Source organism: Mobula hypostoma, chromosome 12, assembly GCF_963921235.1.
Source record: "Mobula hypostoma chromosome 12, sMobHyp1.1, whole genome shotgun sequence".
Classification (NCBI taxonomy): domain Eukaryota; kingdom Metazoa; phylum Chordata; class Chondrichthyes; order Myliobatiformes; family Myliobatidae; genus Mobula; species Mobula hypostoma.
Window position 1 is genome coordinate 72958565 of NC_086108.1, and position 24332 is coordinate 72982896.

At 39.6% G+C, this 24332-nt stretch overlaps 1 protein-coding gene across 6 annotated transcripts in view; it reads left to right on the top strand.

Annotated features, from left to right (window-relative positions):
* pik3r3b (phosphoinositide-3-kinase, regulatory subunit 3b (gamma)) overlaps positions 1 to 24332 on the top strand; it is a 585349-nt gene that overhangs the window by 553399 nt on the left and 7618 nt on the right. For all 6 annotated transcript variants that reach the window (XR_010019924.1, XM_063064385.1, XM_063064386.1 and 3 more), the window contains 8 exons: positions 12933 to 13044; positions 13877 to 13975; positions 17790 to 17970; positions 19802 to 19927; positions 20770 to 20912; positions 21844 to 22020; positions 22139 to 22213; positions 23793 to 23963. Coding sequence is in view for 5 of the 6 variants with exons in the window: in XM_063064385.1 (XP_062920455.1) it covers positions 12933 to 13044; positions 13877 to 13975; positions 17790 to 17970; positions 19802 to 19927; positions 20770 to 20912; positions 21844 to 22020; positions 22139 to 22213; positions 23793 to 23963 (1084 nt within the window). In the remaining variant the exon portion in view is untranslated. The remainder of the gene's footprint in view (positions 1 to 12932; positions 13045 to 13876; positions 13976 to 17789; positions 17971 to 19801; positions 19928 to 20769; positions 20913 to 21843; positions 22021 to 22138; positions 22214 to 23792; positions 23964 to 24332) is intronic.

Sequence of the window (24332 nt, forward strand, 5' to 3'; positions counted from 1 at the left end):
CCTGCTCTTCCACAGAGGGCAATGTTGCAGTCTTTGCAGATCTAATCAACTAGAATAAATGATCTAATGATAACTCCAATTCTGTTTCTCCAGTCATTCTTGCTATAAAAACATAAATGAGAGACAACTGAGATTTTAAATGCTGTTGAAGAAATTCAGCCCTTTAAAAAACAACATTTTTATTTGCTGTATAATATAGTTTCCTTGGGGACAAGTTCTGAAATTTCAGTTTTTTAAAAATATTTTTAAATTTCAGTTTCCGCCTTGACTTCCAAGCTTTGCTGTCTGTAAAATTACTAAATACAAAGGTAATTTTGTTTTTTTTTATATAGGCACCACCATAGCAGCACAAAGTATGTTTATACCTGCTTTGTTTACCATGCTGATTTTGAGTATCTTTGCCCAAAATGTCTTTGTGCTTCTTTATTCTCCTTTCAAATGCAAAGGAATGTACAAAGCATTTCCATGCAAAGAGTTGAAGTGCATTGGAAAGTCCTGTTTTAATTTTGCAACAAAACACTTAACACCAGTTAGTCCCAATCTATAAAATTTGATTTTATACTTCTGTATAGTCTTACAGTTATTAGGTAACTGATAGTAGCGTAAGATGCTGCTTTGGATTTGGTGTTCTTCTCTCTATGATCGTAATACTACTGTGACATGATGTTGCCTTGAAATGTTTGAATTGCTATTTTGTGGCTATTAAGCCTTTTGGTTTGATTATTGGCTAGAGCATAGGATCCTATAATCATCAAATACCAGGGTTCACAAGTAATACATAGATTATATTATTGAACTCGGACTTGGATGTTCTTCATTTCTTTTTGATATCTGTCAAAATGTTGCAAAGTTTTCTTAAGGAGTAGAAATATAATTACATTTTAGTGAAATACATAATGAGAAAGTTAGGCTTGAAGTATCCTCAAGAGTATGTGAAATATGCAGGCATCATGTTTCAGTAAAAAGTTGTATATCCATATGTTGTAAAGTGAACAAAATTTATTGGGATCTGACACTGAAATGTTAACCCTTTCGTATTGCCAAATGTGCTTTTTTTAAGCAAATTTTTTTAAAAAACAGTCATGTATCTAAATATCTTTAGAGGAATCCTTCAGCATTATTTTGTTTACTTACCCTTAATTGAGTCTGAGATTGTTGCCACATCGTACAAAAAATTCAAATTTTCTATGCACTTTATTTGAGTACCCATAGTACACCAGAACAAATTTGGGTTTTGTGAAATATTTCATTCTTGTTTGTGCAAAATCTGCTGTGAAGGAATAGAACAAAACTTTATTTACAGACTTTAACACTTGTGTTATTGGGTATGGGGGCGAGATTAGCAGATGGCACCAAAGTTATTCATGCCTGTTCAGGAGCCAGATGATAGCTCCTGAGCTTGATGATGTGGCACCTAAAGCTGTCTGTACCTCCTGCCTGATGTTTATAGCAAGAAGAGGGCATAGCTTGGAAGATGGAGGTCTTTTATGATCGATGCTACTTTCTTATGGCAGTCTTCCATGTTAATGTACTCAGCGGTGAGGTGGGCCTTGCCTGTGATGGATGGTGCTGTATCCACCACTCCCTGTGATCTTCTTCTGTTCCTTGGCTTTGGTGTTTCCATACCAGGCCATGATGCAGCCAGTTAGGATATGCTCTACTGTGTATCTATAGAAGTTTGTCAGAGTTTTTGGTGATATGCTGAATCTGTGCTAACTTCTAAGAAAGTGTTGTGCCTTCATTGTGATGACACTTGTGTGCTGGTCCCAGGACAGATCCTGACAGGTATCCTTAATATTCACAAGGCTTGAGTTACTGTGCCTATAAAAAGTATTCACCCCCTTGGAAGTTTTCATGTTTTCTTGTTTCACAACATTGAATCGCAGTGATTTAATTTTTTTTTGACATTGATCAACAGAAAAATATTTTTACTTGTTAAAGTGAAAACAGATCTCTATAAAGTGATCTGTGTACATACATCTATTGATGCTTCTGGACACATCTTCAGTGATGTTCCTGGAATCATCGGGTGTTTCGGGTCTTTCAGCATCATACAACCTCCTCCAGGTGACCCAGCCGGGGCTGATCAGACCCCAACTTGTGTCCAGATGGCTAGCTACTTATGACTAGCTAAAATATTTTTACTTGCTAAAGTGAAAACAGATCTCTATAAAGTGATCTAAATTAATTACAAATATAAAATACAAAATAATTGATTGCATAAGTATTTGCCCCCTTCACGTCAGTATTCAGTAGATGCCCCTTGGCAGCAATTACAGCCTTGAGTTTGTGTGGTAGGTCTCTATTAGCTTTGCACATCTGGACACTGCAATTTTCCCCCATTATTCTTTACAAAACTGCTCAAGCTCTATCAAAATGCATGGGGATCGTGAGTGAACAGCCCTTTTCAAATCCAGCCACAAATTCTCAATTGGATTGAAGTCTGGACTCTGACTTGGCTCCTCCAGGACATTAACTTCGTTGTTTTTAAGTCATTTCTTCGTAGCTTTGGCTTTATGCTTGGGGTCATTATCTTGCTGGAAAACAAAGCTTCTCCCAAATCGCAGTTCTTCCAGAACCTGCCGCAGTGAAGCATCCCCCAGCATGTTGCAGCCATCACCATACTTCGTGGCAGGGCTGGTGTGTTTTTGATTATGTGCAGTGTGTGGCTTATGCCAAACAGCATTTAGTCTGTTGGCCAAAAAGCTCATTTTGGTTTCATCAGACCATAGAACCTACTTCCAGAGTCTCCCACATTCCTTCTGGCAAACTCCAGCTGAGATTTCATGTGAGTGTTTTTTGCAACAGTGGCTTTCTCTTTACCACTCTCTGATAAAGATGTGACCTGTGAAGCACCCAGGCAACAGTTGTATGCACAGTCTCTCCCACTGAAGCTTGTAACTCTTTCAGAGTTGCTATAGGTCTCTTGGTGGCCTCCCTCACTAGTCCCCTTCTTGCATGGTCACTCAGTTTTTGAGGATGATCTGCTCTCAACAGATTTACACCTATGCCATATTTTTTCCATTTCTTGATGATTGATCTAACTGTACTCCCAAGGGATATTCAGTGAATTTGAAGTTGTCTTATATTTATCTCCTGACTTGTGCTTTTTAATAATCTTTTCATGGAGTTGCTTGGAGTGTTTTTTTGTCTTCATGGTGTAGTTTTTGCCAGGATACTGACTCACCAGCAGTTGGGCCTTCCAGATACAGCTGTGTATTTACTGCAATTAATTGAAACACCTTGACTTCACACAAGTCTCCAAAAACAGATCTCTATTTAACTAATTATGTGACTTCTAAAACCAGTTGGCTGCACCAATGATGATTTGGTGTGTTACTTTTGCAATCAATTATTTTGTGTTTTATACTTGTAATTAATTTAGATCTCTCTGTTTTCACTTTGACACGAAAGAGTCTTTCTGTTGATCAGTGTCAAAAAAGCTAAATTAAGTTCACTGTGATTCAATGTTGTAAAACAATAAAACATGAAAACTTCCTAAGGGTTGAATACTTTTTTATAGGAGAGACTTCATAGGCTAGGACTTGTTTTCCTTGAAACAAAGGAGGCTGAGTGGGTGACCTTATTCATAAGGGGCACAGATATTGGTCAGTCTTTTCAGGTAGGGATTCTAAAACTGGGGGGGGGGCATTAAATTAATATGTGAGGGGAAAGATTTGAAGGAGAACCTAGAGGCCTCTCTCTCTCACAAAAGCCGGTGGGTATGTGCATTGAGCTGCCAAAGAGATGTGTTAGGGATGGGTACAATTACCTACTTTAAAAGATACCATGGATAAGAACAGTTTAAAAGACTATCAGGCAAATGGCATTAGCTCAGGGAAGCTCCTTGATAGCCCAGGATGAGCTTGACTATAGGGCCTGTATCCATGTGGCATAACTAACTCTTTCATTCTTTTCTGTTCCAAATCAAAATGCAAGAAGCAATACTTCCAATAGGCACTGATTTTTATTACTGAGAAAGGAAGGCCAATTACAATGGCCAACCAATAGTATGGAATCTAAGGTGGGCCAGTGGTAAATGGCCTACAACCAAACAGGGACACTCAGCCAAGGAGGAAAAATTCAGGCAGGTTGTCCACAAGTAATCTCTGTCCAATGATTACTGCTGAATGCCTGTCCATTTTAGGGATAGTCTTGTGTTAACACAATGCCTTTATCAGGAAAAGCAGATATGGTGCATTGGCTGAAGCCTCATCCAGAGGTTAATTTCAAAGAGGAGTATAATGGACAGTGTTAAATGGGAAAAGGGGAAGAATGGAATATCATGCAAGAACCAGATAAAAGTGAGTGCTCTTTCTCTTTGTCTTCAGATTAATGGAAGTGTTTTTCTAAGTATTGTGGCTATTGTTAGATTCAATAGATTAAATTTCCATAAATATGTCTCTAAGCTAAGGGTTCCTAATGAGGGGTCCTTGGGCCCCTTAATGGTATTTGGTCCATGGTATAAAAAAGGTTGGGAAACCTTGCTCTAAACCAATCATCTATATTTCTGGACAAAGCATCCTAGGTGCCTTCTAAAAATAGAAGGTGATTACCCTTGGACTAATTTAAAATTAAACTTGTAGCTATTCTATTAGTGTGGACTAGAGTTTAAACTTTGATTTTTGGGATGAAACTAGAAATTTCTCAGCCACTATCAACCTCTAACCTGTAAAATTTCCAATGAAGTGGTCTTTTTTTGTTTTGCTAGAGTTAATAGCCCACCATGTAGTTTCAATACTTTACAAAATTGAATGACCTTGTTTGGTGTTAGTGCCTTGTAATCTGTAGCTTGTTGATCAGATGAATTTGGTCAATTTTTGGATAGCTTGCTCAATGAAATTTATGATGTGGAACCCTGAGGGAACTGTCTGATAGTTGAATAACCAGGAAAAGATGTATGTGGAAAGGAGTTCTTGGCTGATGGATTTTAAGTTGCTTTTCTTAATTCTTCATCCATTTTATGATGGGAAGTCCCACAGTGAGGGAGAACTTAGACTTTGAGATTTGTTAGAAAGGTTTGGATTTCTTACAAAATCCATGTAAAACAAAGTGAGTTTGGAAAACCAAAGGGCAAAATTTGACCTTTGGACCTTGTGATTTTCAATTCTCTGAAGCCAAGAGGTTTGGACCAGTATCTTATTTGCTACATATTCTGTTGTATCTTCCCTGTCAAGTGTGAACTAAGCTCTACTGTGCATTATGAAAGAGAAACTAAAAGTTATTTAACAGTTTAATTGAAAAGATCTTTTCCAACCGTTATTGAAAATAAGACAATTTGGCATATTAGTTTGAAAGTGAACGCATTATATTTCATGCTTAAACTGGCTTCTTGAATTTCATGCAATTGACTATATTTAAAAACTTTATTTTTAAGCTTTTGCAGGTTATAAATGTGTTCGTATTGCTGTTATATAGTTGGTTCATCATTGGATGGAAATTACAGTATTCTTAAATATACAGTTATTTCAAACCAATTATATTTAATAGCTTGATTTGCAGAGATAAGGTAAGGACCTTGAATGATTTTCTTTCAAAAAGCTAGCATGTGGAAAATTATGAATAATAAATTGGAAGGAGTCAAATGTGGATCATTTCTGTGTTTGGTATGTAATCTTGGTAAATTTGCAATCAAGACCATGATCCAAATCGATTGAAAACTTTTTTTAACCGAAAAAAAAGGCCAGTTATTCCTGGAGTTATCTTCGCCATGTTGTTACATAATAATTAGACTGTATCTTGATTGTATATTTCTACTGTCCATTTCTTTCATTTTCATTTGACTAAGGCGTGTGTCAGTAGGGGTTGGCAGTTTGGGCTTTGACCTTTTGTGTGAAGTGCATCTAATCATAACAACTGATCGGGCTCTGTTCTTTGTCTTGGTCTTCCTCTGATAAATTATTCTTTCCCTATGTCAAATCATTTAGTCATCTTTAATACTTCAGTTAATTGACACTTTAATCTTCTGTGCTGAAGGAAATGCAAACCTTGTGAATGCAGTCTGCTCTTGCAATTTAATCTTTCTGACTCTGGTTTCATTCAAGTGAGTTTGTGTTATGCCCTTTTCAAGATTAATACATCTTTTTTCAGTGGGTGCTCAGTTTTGAGTACAGTCCTGCAGATGAGACTGTTCACCTATAGCAATATGTGTAACCTTTGTATTCCAGCCAGAGATTCCATTAGCTATTTTAATACATTTTTATCTGCTTCTCCCTCATGCTTTAGTAATTTCATAGTCCACTAAAAGTCTTTAGTCTGCTATTTATAAATTTCTTGCCATTTACTATGCCATCCAACTTAATCAACAAATTTAGATCGAGAATTCATTATTCCTAATTTATAAGTATAACAGAAAGCAAAGGCTGAATAAATGATGCTGAAGGACAGTGCATGTTATGTCCTGCCTGTCTGAATACATGTACTCTATTTCTAACTCCAAGCCAATACTTTTTTTTTAACTCAATAAATAGCCTGCAGTTCGGCTTGTACTTTTATGTTGCAAATGACATTCAAAGGCTTTCCCTCGTCTCGTGTTGCTGCCTGAAAACCAATGGCATTTATTTCATTGGACTTTATTCAGAATTTGCCCCTGACAGATTCCAGCATCAAAGACCAAATAGCTTTACAATTTAGTATTTTAACTTGTCATTAAATAATAGAGCACGTTTATGGATTTTTCAATGCACGGAGACAATTCCTGAAACCATAGACTGGCGCATCAATAATTAGGTTTTTTTAAGACTCTGGTGTGGAAACCATTGGATTCCAATTTATCATCTTAAATTACATTAAATTTAGTTATTACCTCCTCTCAACTTATTTTGCTTTTCCTTGTAGCTCAGGTAATATCAAATTATTGATATAATAAGTATAAATGGCCAGTGTAGACAGTGTTAGAGTGGTTAGGCTTTGGCTCAACAGGCTTGGGCAAGAGCAGGCAGAGACTCTTAAGTAAGTTTCTAGTTAAGTTTTATTTTTCTTCTTTCTTTGCCTAGTACATGGCTATCGCATTGAGAACGGATCCAAAGTTAGTGTTATGTTCTTCGTGTGAGATGTGGGAACTCTGGGAGACCTCCAGTTTCCCTAGTAATTACATATGCTTGAAGTGCATCTAGCTGAAAGCTCCAGCTGGATGACCTTTGGCTGATAGGGAAGAATGAGAAAATGATGGATAGGAGTTCCAGAGAGGTAGTCACCCCTAAGGTGCAGGAGGCAGGTACCTGGGTGACTGTCAGGAGATGGAAAAGGAATAGGCAACCGGTGCAGAGTACCCCTGCAGCCATGCCCCTCAATAATAATAATAAAACTGCTTTAGATACTGTTGGGTTGGAGAACGACCTATGGGGGCATGCTGTAGTGACTGGGTCTCTGGCACTGAGTCTGGCTCTGTGGCTCAGAAGGGAAGGGGATGGGGAAGAGGAGTGCCCGAGTGGTAGGGGATTCCATAGAGGAGCAGACAGAAGATTTGGAGGATGTAACGTAGACGCGCGAATGGTATATTGCCTCCCAGGTGCCAGGGTCAGGGATGTCACAGATTGGGTCAGCAGCATCCTAAGGAGGGAGAGTGAGCAGCTGGAAGATTTGGTACGAATAGTATGGCCAACTGGTGGCGCAGTGACATCAGCGCCGGACTCCAGAGCAAAGATTCCCGAGTTCAAATCCATTCGGGCCGCTCCCGGGCACGCTTTCCATCCGTCCCGGGTTGAGTGTCGAGCTCGTAACTTGGGGGGATAAAGATCTGTGCTGTGAGAAGGACGTGGGGGACCACTCACAGAATCTTTCGTCCAAAACAACCACTTGAAAAGTGGTTGCCGAGGCTCTGGCAGAATATGGCACGCAAAAAAAAAAATATGGGTAGGAAAAGGGAGAACATCCTGAAGAGAGTTATACGGAGTTGGGTAGAAAACTGGAAAGTAGAATCTGAAGGGTTGTAACCTCTGGATTGCTGCCTGTTCCATGTGTCAGTGAGGGAAGGAATAGGAGGACTTGGCAGATGAATACGTAGCTGAGGAGTTGGTGCATGAGGCAGTGTTTCAGATTTCTGGATCATTAGGATCTCTTCTGCAGAACATATGACCTGTACAAAAAGGATGGATTACACCTGAATCCAAGGCAAACCAATATCCTTGTGGGCAGGTTTGTTTGAGCTGCTGGGGAGCGTTTAAACTAATTTGGCAAGGGATGGGAACTGGAGTGATACGGCTGAAGATGGAACAGTATACAAGTAGGTGCAGTTTGTAGTGAGTCTGTAAGGAAGGACAGGCAGATGATTGGGCAGAATCACAGTCTGTGGGATGAGTTAAAGTGTAACATGGGGGCAAGATTGAAAAGGGTGATAAATACAGGTCTGATGGGGTTATATTTAATTGCATCCAGTATATGGAACAAGGTAAATGAACTAGTAACAGTTAGAGATTGGCAGGTAGGGCATTGTAGGCATCACTGAGTCATGGCTGAAAGAAAATCATAGTTGGGAGCTTAACATCCAAGAATGCACATTATATCAAAAGGATAGGTCGGGCCGCTCCCGGCAGAGAGGCTGGGGTGTCTGACTCTGTTCATAAAAGTGAAATCAAAACCTTAGAAAAAGGTGACAGGATCAAAAGATATAGAACCCTTGTTGGTAAAGAAACTAAAAGGGTAAAAAAGATCCTGGTAGCAGTTATATGCAAACCTCGGAACATTTGCCAGAAAGTGGGATACAAATTACAATGGGATATGACGAAGGCATATAAAAAGGGGAATGTTGTTATTGTCATGGGGGATTTCAATTTGCTGGGAGACTGAGGCTTTATAAGGCCACACTTGTAGTATTCTGAGCAGTTTTAGGCTCCTTATCAAAGATGTACTGGCACTGAAAAGGATCCAGAGGAAGTTAACAAGAATGATTCCGGGAACGATGAGTGTTTAAGGGCTCCGGGCCTATACTCACTGGAGTTCAGAAGAATTGGTGGCGTGTGCATCTCATTGAAACCTATAGAATTTTGAAAGGCCCAGATAGAATGGATGTGGAAAGGATGTTTCCTATAGTGGGGAAGTCTAGCAGAGGGCACAGCCTCAAGTAGAGGGGCATCCATTTAGAACATAGACGAGATGGTAGTTCTTTAGCCAGATGGTGGTGACCCTCTGGCAACAGAAGCCATGGATGACCGAGGAGGTGCGTGCGCTGCTGAGGACCAGTGACTCCGCCTTCAGAGCAGGTGACAAGGCAGCCCTAACAACAGAGAAGGCCAAACTGTCCCGGGCCATCAGAGAGGCAAAGCGTGTACACGCCCAGCGAATCCACAGCCACTTTCAGGGCAGCGGTGACACGCGGTGCATGTGGAAGGACATTCAGGACATCGCCAACTACAAGACAACACCATCTGCCTGTGCTGGTGGTGCCTCCCTCCCAGATGCGTTGAACAACTTCTACGCTCGTTTTGAGGCGGAAAATGAAGTGGCGGCGAGGAAGACCACCCCTCCTCCAAATGACCAGGTGCTGTGTCTTACTGTGGCCGATGTGAGGAGAACCCTGTGCAGGGTCTACCCACGGAAGGCTGCTAGACCAGACAATATTCCTGGCAGAGTGCTTAGAGGATGTGCAGACCAGCTAGCTGAGATTCTCACTGACATCTTCAACATCTCCCTGAGCTGCGCCATCGTTCCTACGTGCTTCAAGGCAGCCACTATCGTCCCCGTGCTGAAGAAGTCTTTAGTGTCCTGCCTCAACAACTACCATCCCATCGCACTCACATCCATCATCATGAAGTGTTTCGAGAGGCTCGTCATGAGGCACATCAAGACCCTGCTGCCCCCCTCACTGGACCCCTTGCAGTTCGCGTACCGTCCCGACCGTTCAACAGAAGACGCCATTGCCATGACCCTCCACCTGGACAAAAAAGACACGTACGTTCGAATGTTGTTCATAGACTTCAGTTCAGCATTCAACACTATCATTCCTCAGAAACTGATTGGAAAGCTGAGCCTACTGGGCCTGAACACCTCCCTCTGCAACTGGATCCTAGACTTCCTGACTGGGAGACCTCAGTCAGTCCGGATTGGAAGCAGCATCTCCAACACCATCACACTGAGCTCAGGGGCCCCCAAGGGCTGTGTGCTCCGTCCACTGCTGTTCACTCTGCTGACCGACAACTGTGCAGCAACACACAGCTCGAACCACATCATCAAGTTCGCCGATGACACGACCGAGGTGGGTCTCAGCAGCAAGAACGATGAGTCAGCATACAGAGAGGAGATGCAGTAGCTAACGGACTGGTGCAGAGCCAACAACCTGTATCTGAATGTGAACAAAACAAAAGAGATGGTTGTTGACTTCAGGAGGACACGGAATGACCACTCTCCGCTGAACATCGACAACTCCTCCGTAGAGATCGTTAAGAGCACCAAATTTCTTGGTGTTCACCTGGCGGAGAATCTCACCCGGTCCCTCAACACCAGCTCCATAGCAAAGAAAGCCCAGCAGTGTCTCTACTTTCTGCGAAGGCTGAGAAAAGTCCATCTCCCACCCCCCCATCCTCACCACATTCTACAGAGGTTGTATTGAGAGCATCCTGAGCAGCTGCATCACTGCCTGGTTCAGAAATTGCACCATCTCGGATCGCAAGACTCTACAGCGGATAATGAGGTCAGCTGAGAAGATTATGGGGGTCTCTCTTCCTGCCATTACAGACATTTACACCACACGCTGCATCCATAAAGCAAACAGCATTATGAAGGACCCCACACACCCCTCATACAAACTCTTCTCCCTTCTGCCATCTGGCATAAGGCACCGAAGCATTCAGGCTGTCACAACCAGACTATGAAACAGTTTCTTAGTTTCTTCCCCCAAGCCATCAGACTCCTCAATACCCAGAGCCTGGACTGGCACCAACCTACTGCCCTCTACTGTGCCTACTGTCTTGTTTATTATTTATTGTAATGCCTGCACTGTTTTGTGCACTTTATGCAGTCCTGGGTAGGTCTGTAGTCTAGTCTAGTTTTTGTGTTGTGTTTACGTAGTTCAGTGTTGTTTTTGTATTGTTTCATGTAGCACCATGGTCCTGAAAAACGTCTCGTTTTTACTGTGTACTGTACCAGCAGTTATGGTTGAAATGACAATAAAAAGTGACTTGACTGTATAGAATTCATTGCCACAGACGGCTGTGGAAGCCAAGTCTTTAGGTATACAGTCGGCCCTCCTTATCCGCGAATTCCACGTGCACAAATTCAACCAACTGCGAATCGGGAAAACCTGGAACTTCTCTCTCCAGCACTTGTTCGAGCATTGTTCGCCTTGCATCTTATTCGTTCACTACTTTGTTTCTGTGAAAAAATGGCTCCTAAGAAGCAATTACATAGTCAAAGCAATTCCTCAAAGGCTAAGAGGAAGCGTAAAATGCTCTCTCTCGCTGAAAAATTAGAAATATTAGGTCTTTTGGAAAGTGGCATGTCACATTTCGAAGTGAGCCGTAAGGTCGCTAAGAATGAATCGAGCATTCGCACAATAAAGTAGAAAGAAGCTGAAATTCGTGGAAGTGTTAGTGCCAGGGATGGCTGGCTGGCTATGTAAAGTGCTACAGCCTCAAGAACTTAAAGATCATCGGGAGAATCGACATCAGCTGATGTCGAGGCAGTATCAGCGTTCCCAGAAGAGCTACGATGGTTGTGTCTGTACTGAACATGTACAGACTTTTTTTCTTGTCATTATTCCCTAAACAATACAGTATAACAACTATTTACATAGCATTTACATTGTATTAGGTATTATAAGTCAACGGAACAGAAACACTGCGGGCGGCAGGTCCTGTGCTGCCCTGGATCCTAAAGTCCACCCGTACTGAGACAGATTAATTAAGGTCAGGAGCTACCCCGGGTCCTAAAGTCCACCCGCACTGAGACAGGTTAAATAAGGGACTTGAGCATCCGCGTTTTTTGGTATTCCTTGTGGATAAGGAGGGCCAACTGTATTTAAACCGGAGGTTGATATGTTCTTGATTAGTATTGATTGATGTGCTCCAGATCCACAACCTAATTGCCTTTGTTTCTACCTGCTCCTGCCCCACTGAACTCGTGTCCTCAATTTTTCATTTCCTGATGCAGGATCTTGGCCTGAAACGTCAGCTATCCATTTCCCTCCATAAATGCTGCCTGACCTGCTGAGTTCCTCTAGTGTTCTGTGTGTTCAACCAGTGTAATAGTATGTTCCATTTAGATTGTCTTTTCCTTGTAGAAAAAATAAATGTAATGAGCTCTACAAGGGAATTCCTCATCACTTTTAGCCAGGAGCAGATTTTACAACAACTTCTGTTTGTCAATCCAGTACTGATTATTCTCATTAAGTCATATTTTTTTCACAGAAGGTTTATTGGAGAATATTGTGTAAGGCCTTTGCACAGTGGCAGACAGAGCTCATGTTATATCTCCCAGTACCTGCTACCTTAGTCATCATTCATTTGAAGTGTGCATCAATTATTTGTTTGGCCAAGTAAGATTTTTTTTGGAAGTTTTTAATGTAGTTTGTAGAGTGTGGCATGAGAAATTCATGAACAGTAGTAGAATAAACTATAAGACCTCAAGACGTAGGAGCAGAATTAGGCCATTCAGCTTCCAGTACAGGTTTTGCAAATTCCCAGAGTAACATGCACATAATACTAGAGGAAGTCAGCATGTCAGGTAGCATCTATGGAGTGGAATTAACAGTCAGCATTTCGAGCTGAGACTCTTCATCAGGACAGTTGCAAAGTTACAGATGCTTAGATGTGAAGCTGTGACTACAACAATCCAGATAAACTCAGCCTTAACCAAAGATGCTGAAGATCAAGTCAACACCTAAACCGTATCTTTGGCTGATTACTGTGCACTCCATTCAGCCATGTATTTGTGATGCAAAGCAAATACAGAGGATCCTCTGGTGTTTCTGCATTAATTTTGTTTTCTATTGCTTGCAGCTCTTCCTCCAAAGCCACCTAAACCTATGATGTCATTATCTGCCAATGGAATCAAAGACAGTGGAAGCATATCTCTACAAGATGCTGAATGGTACTGGGGAGACATATCTCGGTGGGTATTTTATGTGCCTCTAATCTTCATCTGCACTGTTTGCTACTTTTATATAAAAAAAAACCATTGCCTTGATCCTTGATAACCATGGGCCTCAACATAATTCAGTTGTTACTACTTCTATTTCAACAGAAGCATTTCAAAGTCAGATCAACATAGCTTATAAAAAAATGTTTTCTAGCAAGCAGCGTCTTGAATATTAAACATGTCCATGAAGGCTCGAACAAGAATACCAATGACAAATCAGGATTTTTCTGCATTAAAAAAGATACACAATACAAAAAGATGAAGAGGTATCACCATTAAATGCTAATAGAATTAAAGCATATAATTTGGGGAGGCGTGGTAATGAAGTATTTAGTACAAAGCTTTACAGTATCAATGACCCAGGTTCAAATCCCACCATTATCTGTAAGGAGTTTGTATGTTCTCCCCGTGACCACGTGAGTTTCTTCTGGGTGACCCATTTCCTCCCACAGCCCAAACGTGTATCGGTTGGTAGGTTAATTGGTCATTGTAAATTGTCCCATGATTAGGCTAGGGTTAAATTGGAGGAATGGTGGACAGTGTGTCTCAAAGGGCAAGGAGGACTTACTCCGCACTGCATCTCAATAAATAAGTAATTAAGATTTACAAGCGCAGGTATTGAGAATTGACTATCAGACAGAGTTCGGCAATCTGACCCATCGAGTCTGCTTTGCCATTTGATCATGACTGAAGAATACTAGTCTTGCTGTGGTGGTAATATGTTGATTTTTTGATAGGGACCGTTTTGTATAGATAAATCACTTGCTTTAGAGCCTTCTAATCCTTCCACTTCTTTTGTTCACAGGGAAGAAGTGAACGACAAGCTACGTGACATGCCAGATGGTACATTCCTAGTGCGGGATGCTTCTACCAAGATGCAGGGAGATTATACTCTGACCCTCAGGTATATAGTAATTTGGAAAATATGAAGTGCTTTCTGAAAAATTGTAATGTATTTCACATCTTTCATTAAGCAAGCAGGGTTCTAGTGAGGATCAGGATTCAGTTGTTGAATTTTAAACAGGTACCATGCTTTTTGCCTGTCACCTGTCAGCCATACAACATGTAGCACACGTTTTGAACCGCACATGGACACATCTTTATGTTACAACTGTACAAAAACCTCCCAAGGACATATAATGTGTTTTCTAAGGGGCGTTTTAGTTATTTGGATAGCAGGGCATGGAGGGATATGGTTCAAGGACAGACGAGAGATTTAGTTTAACTTGCCATTAATTTGCACCAAAAATTTGTCCTGCTGTCTCTACTGTATCTCCCAGAAGAGACTAGAATTGCTGTTTTAGGTAAGAGCAAGGGAGGTTGAAATGATAAAAACTGCAATCCAACCATTGAAGTCAAGAATCCAGATTGGTATTGATTGACAATGCCAGATTCCAGTGCTAAAAGAATCCATAGCAGTCAGCTTTGTGACCTTTCAGCCTAGGTTGCCATTCAATAAGTTGTTGAGTGATCCTTTATCTCCCATGTCTTTTTCCACCTAATCCTTGTATCGAACAATTTCATTAATGAATCTTCATCATTCTCTGTATTCTTGCTTATAGAGTACAGTCCGAGAGGAGATCAGCTTCATTACTTAGCATCCATCATCTCAGACCAAAATGACTGAACCTTTATTCTGGTACAATAAATCCAAGCAAAGAAAGCATCCTCTTAGAATCGACCCTTAACGTTTCAATGCAATAAATGAGATCACTTCTGCTATTCTCTTTAGGGATTCCCTCATCCAGGAAGCAATTGAGCAACTGCACATCATATTGTACAGAGTGAGGATATCCTTGTCTGTCAACACTGAACTCCTACACTTCTGCTGTTGTGTCAGTAAAACCTTGTACAAAGGCACTTGGGTTTTTTCATTCTCATATGATCCTCTAAGAATACTTTGGATTTCCAGCACTTGCAGATATTTACTTTACAATTAGTTCATTAATTTGTGTAGTATTCTTGAATTTTATTTATGTCAGCAATTTGAATGCTATATTAACCCTAACCTCATTTCTTCACCCCTCCCCCCACCCATTGACGTTTTCAGAAAATATATTTGGTTATACTCTGGTTTCCTGACAAATAAGTTGATGGTGGGCCAGTTTCAATCAAATTTATTGGCCATCATGTGACATTGATTCTTTGGTTGTTTTGACTGCATACAATCCAATGTTTATTATCAAATGGATTAAGTGTGAAACATTAGTGAAACAGCAGATGCTGGAAATCTGACACAAACAGAAAATATGGAAACACTCAGCAGATTAGGAGGCATCCTTGGAAAGGAAAGCTGCCAATGTGTCATGTCTGTGACCTTGTTCGTGGAAATAATTTCATTCAGTGTGTCATGACATTAGTCATATCTGACTTCCATTCATTTCTAACTCCCGTCTTAACCATCAAATTGAAACTGTAGAGTCAATTGCATCCTTTTTCCCCCATTCTTGTACCATTAGTTCGGGCTGTCTCTCCTTAAGATTTAATTTGTGGTCTCTCCCATTTCTTAACTGCATACAAAGTTCAACGTAAAATTTATTATCAGAGTACATACATGTAACCACGTGCAACCCTGAGATTCTTTTTCTTGCAGACATATGTAGCAAATCTATAGAACAGTAACTAAACAGGATCAATGAACAACAAACTGTGAAAATGCATATATAAATAAATAGCAATAAATAATGACAGTGTGAAATAACAAGATAAATAGTCCTTAAAGTGAGACCATCGGTCATGGAAAACACCAGAAATAGAATGAGTGTAGTTATCCTCTCTTGCTCATGAGACTGATGGCTAAGGGGTAGTAACTGTTCTGAACCTGTTTGTGCGAATTCTACCTGATGGCAGCATCAAGAAAACAGCATGGCCTGGGTGGTGATGACTTTGATGATGGATTCTGTTTTTCTACAGCAACGTTTCATGTAGATGTGCTCAATGGTTGGGAGAGCTTTACTCGTGATATACTGTGCTGAATCTACTATGTTTTACAGGATTTTTTCAAAGTCATTGATGTTCTCATGCCAGGCCATAATGCAGGCAGACAATACACTGCTAATGAGCAACATTTTCTTTCTGAAAGTCTGTTTCCACACATACACTGAGAACACCTAAACCTGCCTCCCTAATTTTGATATTTTTTTTACCACTTTTCAGTCTCAAGTGTGAAGATTTTTACTCCGTCACCAATTTATCATCTTAACTTACAAAGAATCCTTGCACAAATAGTGTTCGTCAAAGGGTTTTCTTTTATTCATATGCCTTCTAACTGACTTATGTAATATTTCTAAAAATATTGCCAGTCTTGAGTGTACATACACTCATCCTTTTGAGTGTCAATTTTTACTCCAATTCTACTTTTTTAAGCAGAAACTGAGGAGTGCCTATACAAACTTCTTTCTGCTTCAACTCTGCGAGCTTTTCCTATCTGAAGACAGAGCAGAATTGTTTATGCCACTATGACTTCTTAATTCTTACCTATGAAACTCCACGCTTGGAAGCACCTTGCTTAACCTGCCCTTGGTAATGGCCCTGCAAGCCACCTAGTTAAGGCAAAGTAGGAGATGGGTTTTCAATGTAGGCTTTGTCATCGACAGCCTACATTTCATGACCAAATTGCTTACTGTAAAGTGAGCATCTAATTTTGGAAATGGACATGAATAGAAGAGGCTTAGTATAAATAGAAAGCAAATACCTTGTTATTTTGAATTGGATTTTCTAGTTGTTTCAGGGAATTACACTTAATAGTCTACATTTTAAAAATTCTATTTTGATTAAAGTGTTCAGATGAATTGCTTCACTATATTGAATCCCTAGTTTGAATCCACACAAATTGAAGTAAAATCTATTTTGTTGACTTGAGCTTAGGTGCATGTAATTATGGTGTCAAACCTGGTATCAATGGATGGCCTTGTGTGATGACAACATTCACAATGAAGTCACATTGAGCTGGTGGTGCTGTCTACATGGTATTGAAGTTTATGGCATAGAAACATAGAAAACCTACAGCACAATACAGGCCCTTCATCCCATAATACTGTGCCAAACATGTCCTTAAGCTTAGAACTACCGAGGCTTACCCATAGCCCTCTATTTTTCTGAGCTCCATGTACCTATCAGGAGTCTCTTAAAAGACCCTGTTGTTTCCGCCTCCACCACTACCGCCGGCAGCCCATTCCATGCACTGTGTTTATATTAAAAAAAACTAACTTTTATATACTTTGAAATATAGTCAAATCTGTATCAGCTGGATGCCTCTGACCTGGGTCAAGAGTAAATTTCCACTAATAATTGCTTAAAATTTTCTGTGATAGTGTTATAATTGATTTATCAAACCAAATGATGTAAAAAAATATTAAGCTTAAGATAATCAGTATACTTGACATTGCACCAATTATTCAAGGTGTAGTACACAGGCTACAAGTTATCTTTTCTTTGGGGGCTACCTCCACCATGCTCTGTGATCTGAGCATCCCTGCTAGATGACTGGTAAACAAATTTGAAGTAGAGGACTGGATTTGGGCTCAAATCTTTGTGGAATAGTCTAGTATTCTACTACCAAAGCTGTTCAGGTGCAGTTTAGTTTGTGGTATTGATTTATCTTAATGTATTCTTTAAATGAACGACACAAAAACCTTTCATGAATTTAATTGCAACCTATTGATATATTTCTGTATATAGTTTCTCAGATGACCATCTATCTATCTTGTCTTTTACAGGAAAGGAGGCAATAACAAGCTAATCAAAATATACCATCGAGATGGAAAATATGGCTTCTCTGACCCGCTCACTTTTAACTCGGTGGTGGAACTCATTAACCATTACAGACACGAGTCCCTTGCCCAGTACAACCCAAAGCTAGATGTGAAGTTAATGTATCCAGTCTCAAAGTTCCAGCAGGTCAGTTAAGCCTTTATATTTCTTGTGTATAATATTAGAATCTCTTGATGCGGTACCTTGCTAATCTAACACTAGAATATATCAATGAAGTATGGTATTGGAGCATTTAGAAATTTAAAAAATTGACAATGTTAGCAGCTGTTCATGGAATCATCATTTTTCTGAATTTTTATATGTTGATTATTAAGGGGAATCTGAGATTTAGTGTATTCGAATTTTCAAAAGACATTTGCTAATATGCTGCATGCCTATGTATATTTTATCTCGAATGTGACAAACCATCCTGAGGATCTGATGAAAAATAATATAGGCATAAATCAGTTGTTTTCAGAACAAGTTTTGAATCATTGTGACATTGCAGCTAATTTATGCAATCTCTCCAATTTCTATCAATAACTTAGGTGGTTCAAGTTAATGTAGCTAGGTATACTGACAGTACAAAGCCAGGTAGAAATAATGAGGATGTGAAGTGGCTGGAAAAAAAAAGGGACTTGGGAGAGGCTCTCCATTCGGGGTCGATTATGAATGTTGCATCCCAGCTGTCAACATGATCAGCAAGCTAGGGCAATACAATATGAAGAGCAAGCTATTGCCCATCTAGCAGGTTCCTCCTCTCCATGTAGCTGATGAATCCAAAGTAACAACAGAGATCGGAACAGTTTGGCACCAGTGGCATTGCAGGAGTTGCCAGTCAACATTGAACGCGATATAGGAACTGCAGCTCCGGATTTTTCCTCGGGTTTACTCCCTAAGCCTTATGAGTGGGTGTAGCCGCAAGGCATCAGTAGTTTGAGATCAGAGTTTTCCTTCTCCTAGTTGAGCCCTCAGTTGTATCTGAGATGGGACTTGAAGGTTAAGTGAATATGAAAGTAAATACCAGATGGAACTTAATGAGACATAGGAAGTTTTCCATATTTTTCTCAAACGATGAGAGACTAGGAAGTTGGTAGCCTGAACGTTTAAGGACACAAACCGTGGAGTCAACATGTAAGTACAGCAAGTAAAAAGAAAGATCATGTTTTGGCCTCATCACAAAATGATAAAGTGTACAAGTGCAGAGAAGTCATCTTGATATTAAATGGGACACTGCCCATTTTCTATGTATATTGTTAGACTCAGTGCCAAGCAAGGATATTCTGGGAGGGAATATAGTGGATCAAGGTGACAGGGTCACATTTAAAGGGTAAGTCTTTCAGCACTGCGATTCAGGAAAAAAAATGCTTCATTCAAAGGATTCTGAATCTTGAAAATACTTTACCTGTGAATGATATGGAGACAATAATTTGGATACAAAGAGCCACTGGATATGAAAATACTATTAGCATTATCTTACTGAATGGTGAAAGACTCACGAGGCCAGTGGACAGGCTGAATAACGTACTGCTGTTGCAGTTTCTCATGGGAGTTACTCAATCCTAACAGAGGTTACTGTAACAAGGCAGTCTGCCGTTTAAAAGGCTGTCCATTAAAAATGCATGCAGTCAAAGTAATGTAATGACAGATCAATCTGTCATACCAAACATTTAATCATAAGTGAATCTGATGCATCAGGTGCTTCACGAGTTTGCCTTGTTTTTTAGGCTGATTATTTGATGCAGAATTCAGTGCAAGCTCTGCTGCCCTGGAATTCAACTTTTATTTGGCTCTGTACAAAGGGTTTTTCTCTGCACATTAAAATATTGTGTTTATTATAGTCAGTATCTGGTGAGAAGAAAATTATGGGGAAAAGGTTTTTGGAAATGTAATTTATTTTATGTGTAATTATTAGCCCTGTATTCGTAGTGAAGCAACTCTGGTTATTCTATGATCTGCTGTTCACTTTATTAAACAGGATCAGGTGGTGAAAGAAGATAATATTGATGCTGTTGGCAAAAAACTGCAGGAATATCATAACCAATATCAGGATAAGAGTAAAGAATATGACCGGCTTTATGAAGAATACACAAGGACATCACAGGTGTGTGAACCAATGCTAGGTCATGTAATAATATTTGTATTACAGAGCACATGTTACTTTTTACTTTTCATGTACTTACTTTAGATATTACCTAGGGTTACCCATAGCCCTCTATTTTTCTAAGCTCCAGGATTGTCTTAAAAGACCCTTTTTTATCTGCCTCCACCACAGTCACCGGTAGCCCATTCCACGCACCCACCAATCTCTGGGTAAAAAAACTTACCCCTGACATCCCCTCTGTACCTACTTTCAAGCACCTTAAAACTGTGCCCTCTCATGTTCGCCATTTCAGCCCTGGGAGAAAGCGTCTGACTATCCGCAGGATCAATGAACTTCATCTTGTGACTGTTACTTGGTGAAGCCATTGTACTGTCGCAAGTGTAGTACTGTGATATAGCATCATAGGTTGAATTTCACAGCACTGGAACAAAATTCTTCTTTGTTAAATACATCACTTTTTAAGCTCTGGTTTACCGACTGGAAGCACAGATCCATGGCTGATAAACTGCATTGTATAGACTACATGAGCTGCTTGGCACCAGAGCTCTGAGACTGCTATCTCAACATGGACATTTAGCTTACTGCTGGAGAAACTCCAGTTAACATTTCAGGCTGTGACCCTTCATCAGTCCTGACGAAGAGTCTTAGTCCGAAACACTGACTGTTTATTCCTCTCCAGAGATGCTGCCTTGATCTGCTGAATTCTTCCAGCTTACTCTGGATTTACGACATCTGCAGAATCTCTCCTGTTTATTAATAGCAATTAATGGACAAAACTATTGAATTGTTTATAATTTGTTAATTGGTCACTTAAAGGTAAAACTGAACTGACTCTTTAACAGGAGATACAAATGAAGAGAACTGCAATTGAAGCCTTTAATGAAACAATAAAAATATTTGAAGAACAGTGTCACACTCAAGAGCGTTACAGCAAAGAATATATTGAGAGATTTCGCAGAGAAGGGAATGAGAAGGAAATTGAACGGTATGTGATTTTATATTTTTTCCCAAATCGTAAATTTATAAATTAGCCCAGTGAATCTATCACAGTATTCTGTTAATAGGGACCTTCATTTAAAAGTTGCAACACAACACATGTATCTTTAGTTTATGCCCTGCACCTGACTCCTTCCACTTTACCGTATGCTTGGAAGCATAAGTTGACTTCCTCTTGTCATGTCCTTGTCTTGGCAAGATCTACTGTTGCTGTAAATCTGAAATAAAACAAAAAAAAAATGGAGAAAACTCTCCAAAATGGGTAAGTAATTTTTTCAGGTCAATGACCTTTCATCAGGAGCTGGTGCATTTTTTCTGGTTTTATTCCCCTTAGATCTGTTTTTAAATAATTCCCCACTAAGCATTTTTTTCCGGAGTAACTACTCCGCTAATTTGATATCATCAGCAAACTTTGATATGTTCAGAATTTGAATATCACTTCACAATGAAAATCTTCTCCATAATGCACGTGTGCTAAAAGACTAGGAAGTGTAGAAACAGGAGTAGGTCATACAGCTTATTCAAGTTAATGGATAATCAATTATACCTCAAACTGTGCCCCAAAAATCCTGACAACTCAATGAGTGAAATACTTTCTTGCTGTCTTCTGTCAATCCTTTCTATCTCAAAAATTATCTAAATATCCACTATGTTTGAAGGCATGAGGTAACTGGGATAATTTCATTTTCGTAAAGTACACTCTGATTATACCTAGCTTAAGTGAGTAGTAAATTCACTACCTGTAGCAAGTTAGAAAATACACTAAAGATAAGCATCTATGAATCTGGGAAGGAGAAATAGAATTAAGTAAAATATACAATTGGATGGAAGGTGGGTAAGTTTAAAACCATTAGCACCATGGATCATCTCCTGGTGTGCATTTGTTACTAAACTGAAGCAAATCCTTCTTTGTGTGATAGGATAATGATGAATTATGAAAAACTCAAGTCTCGTCTTGGGGAGATTCATGACAGCAAGATGCGCCTTGAACAAGATCTGAAGAAACAAGCATCTGATAACCGGGAGATTGACAAGAAAATGAACAGCATAAAACCAGACCTTATTCAGCTGCGGAAGATCAGGGATCAGTACCTTGTGTAGGTGGCAACACAAAATAAATGACATTGAATTTACTTGATTGAGGGGCAATACTTGGCTGGGTATCACAATAATTAACAACTCGTGATGTCTTGTGCCTCTGTTTCTATTTTGTAGATGGCTCAATCACAAAGGAGTGCGCCAAAAACGAATAAATGACTGGCTTGGAATCAAAAATGAAACTACAGACGAGTGAGTGTAATTGTTCTTGTAAATATTTCTGAAACCTTAGGCTGAAATAGTAGTATGATATCCCTACAATTTTTAGAGGTTTTCTTTTGACATTCTCAAATTTATAAATGCTGATATAATCTTTTTGAATCTAAGTCCCATACAGTAGCTTGAAAAGATATTTCTACAGAAGTGTGAATTTTTTTTTTGGTGGTTCCCCCCCGCCCCCCCCTTTGAACTGCTAGCTGTAATTGAGAAACTTAAACTGCTTCTGTCTGAACTTCTACTCCATGTTGTGAGTAATTAAGATTCACCTTCCACAATTCCCATTTGTTGTGATAATGCAACAAGAGTAACATTACAGATATGGTGACGGAGATAGTTATTTGTAGGGCTGTCTTTCACAAAGAGGAATTTTTGATATTTTGGTGTACTTTGATTTAGTGTATTAGGGATTGGAAATTTAGGAACTAATTAATTGCTTTATTAGTAACTTTAAAAAAGGAATGGATTATCAGAATATATTTACAATGCTTCTAATTTCAGACTTGTATTATTCAAGTGTTATCTTGGCTTTTGTTAAGAGATGGCTAAATACCTTTTTTTTTTCTGTGGAGGACTTCACTGATTTTGGACTTGATATCTAATATCCAGGAGTCTTAAGATATGGTGATATTGCTTTTCATATTTACAAAGCAGAGTTTAGAGCTTGAATCTTTGTGATAACTTCTGGCAAGTACTTGTGCAATTAACTGAACTGGATGCTTTGGTTCTATAGTTGTGCATGTCAACCCGTTAATTTGAATAGGTGGGCCTATAGACGTATATTGCTCCAAGAGCAAGAATAGATGATTTAATCTCTTTATGTTCTACATAATGGAGCAAAAACTAGATTGTTTACACTCAGTTGATCTCTTTATATGGGCTTGTTACTCAGTTGTTTAGGAAGACCTCTGTTATTTTGCATGCCATTATACCATAAGACATGGGAGCAGAATTAGGCTATTCAGCCCATTGACTCTGCTCCGCCACTCCATCATGGTTGATCCTGGATCCCACGCAACCACATACACCTGCTTTCTCGCCATTTCCTTTGTTGTCCTGACTGATCAGGAAACAATATGCCAGTTTAATACTCTGAAAACGCTGCAATCTTGTGCAACTAGGCTTCCTTTTTAGAAACAAGAGAAAATCTCCAGATGCTGGAAATCTGAGCAACACACAAGTGCTGAAGGAACTCATTAGGCCAGGCAGTATCTATGGGAAAAAAAGTACAGTTAGCATTTTGGGCTGAAACCCTTCGGCAGGACTGATTTCAGCACAAAACGTTGACTGTGCTTTTTCCATAGACACTGCCTGGTCTGCTGAGTTCCTTTAGCATTTGTGTGTGCTGTACCTTTTTTGAAAGCCTAGTTTCCAGTCACAGCACTAAGTATTTTAAAAACTGCAGTGATCGAAACATTTAAACTATTAATCTTTTGATGCAGTGTCATTAATGCTATAATTGAAATTAAGTTATAAAATGACAGGTTGCTCATGTCACACATCAAGTATACTGAGGGCTTCATAAAGTAACTTGTTGTCTACAATTTCACCTTAGCACATATTTCATGACTGAAGAAGATGAAAACCTCCCTCACTATGATGAGAAGACGTGGTTTGTGGGAGCCATTAATCGAACACAAGCTGAAGATTTGCTTCGAGGAAAATCAGATGGTGCCTTCCTAATCAGAGAGAGCAGTAAAAAAGGCTGCTATGCCTGTTCGGTGGTGTAAGTAACTTTTACATTTGTTTTTAAAAAGTATTTTTTAAAGCAATAAGTATTTGCCTTCCTTACCACCAACTCAACCTGCACATTAACCTTTAGGGAATCCTGCACAAGGATTCCCAAATCCCTTTGCACCTTGGATTTCTAAATTTTCTCTGAATTTAGAAAATAGTCTACGCTTTTATTTCTTGTGCCAAAGTGCATGCCCATACAGTTCCATCTGCCACATTTTTGCCCATTCTCCTAATACAAGTCCTTCTGCAGCCTCCCTGCTTCCTCAACATTACCTGCCCCTCCACCTGTCTTCGTATCATCCACAAGCATGATGGGATATGTAGTGTCATTTGATGTGATGGAGTACACAGGACAGGA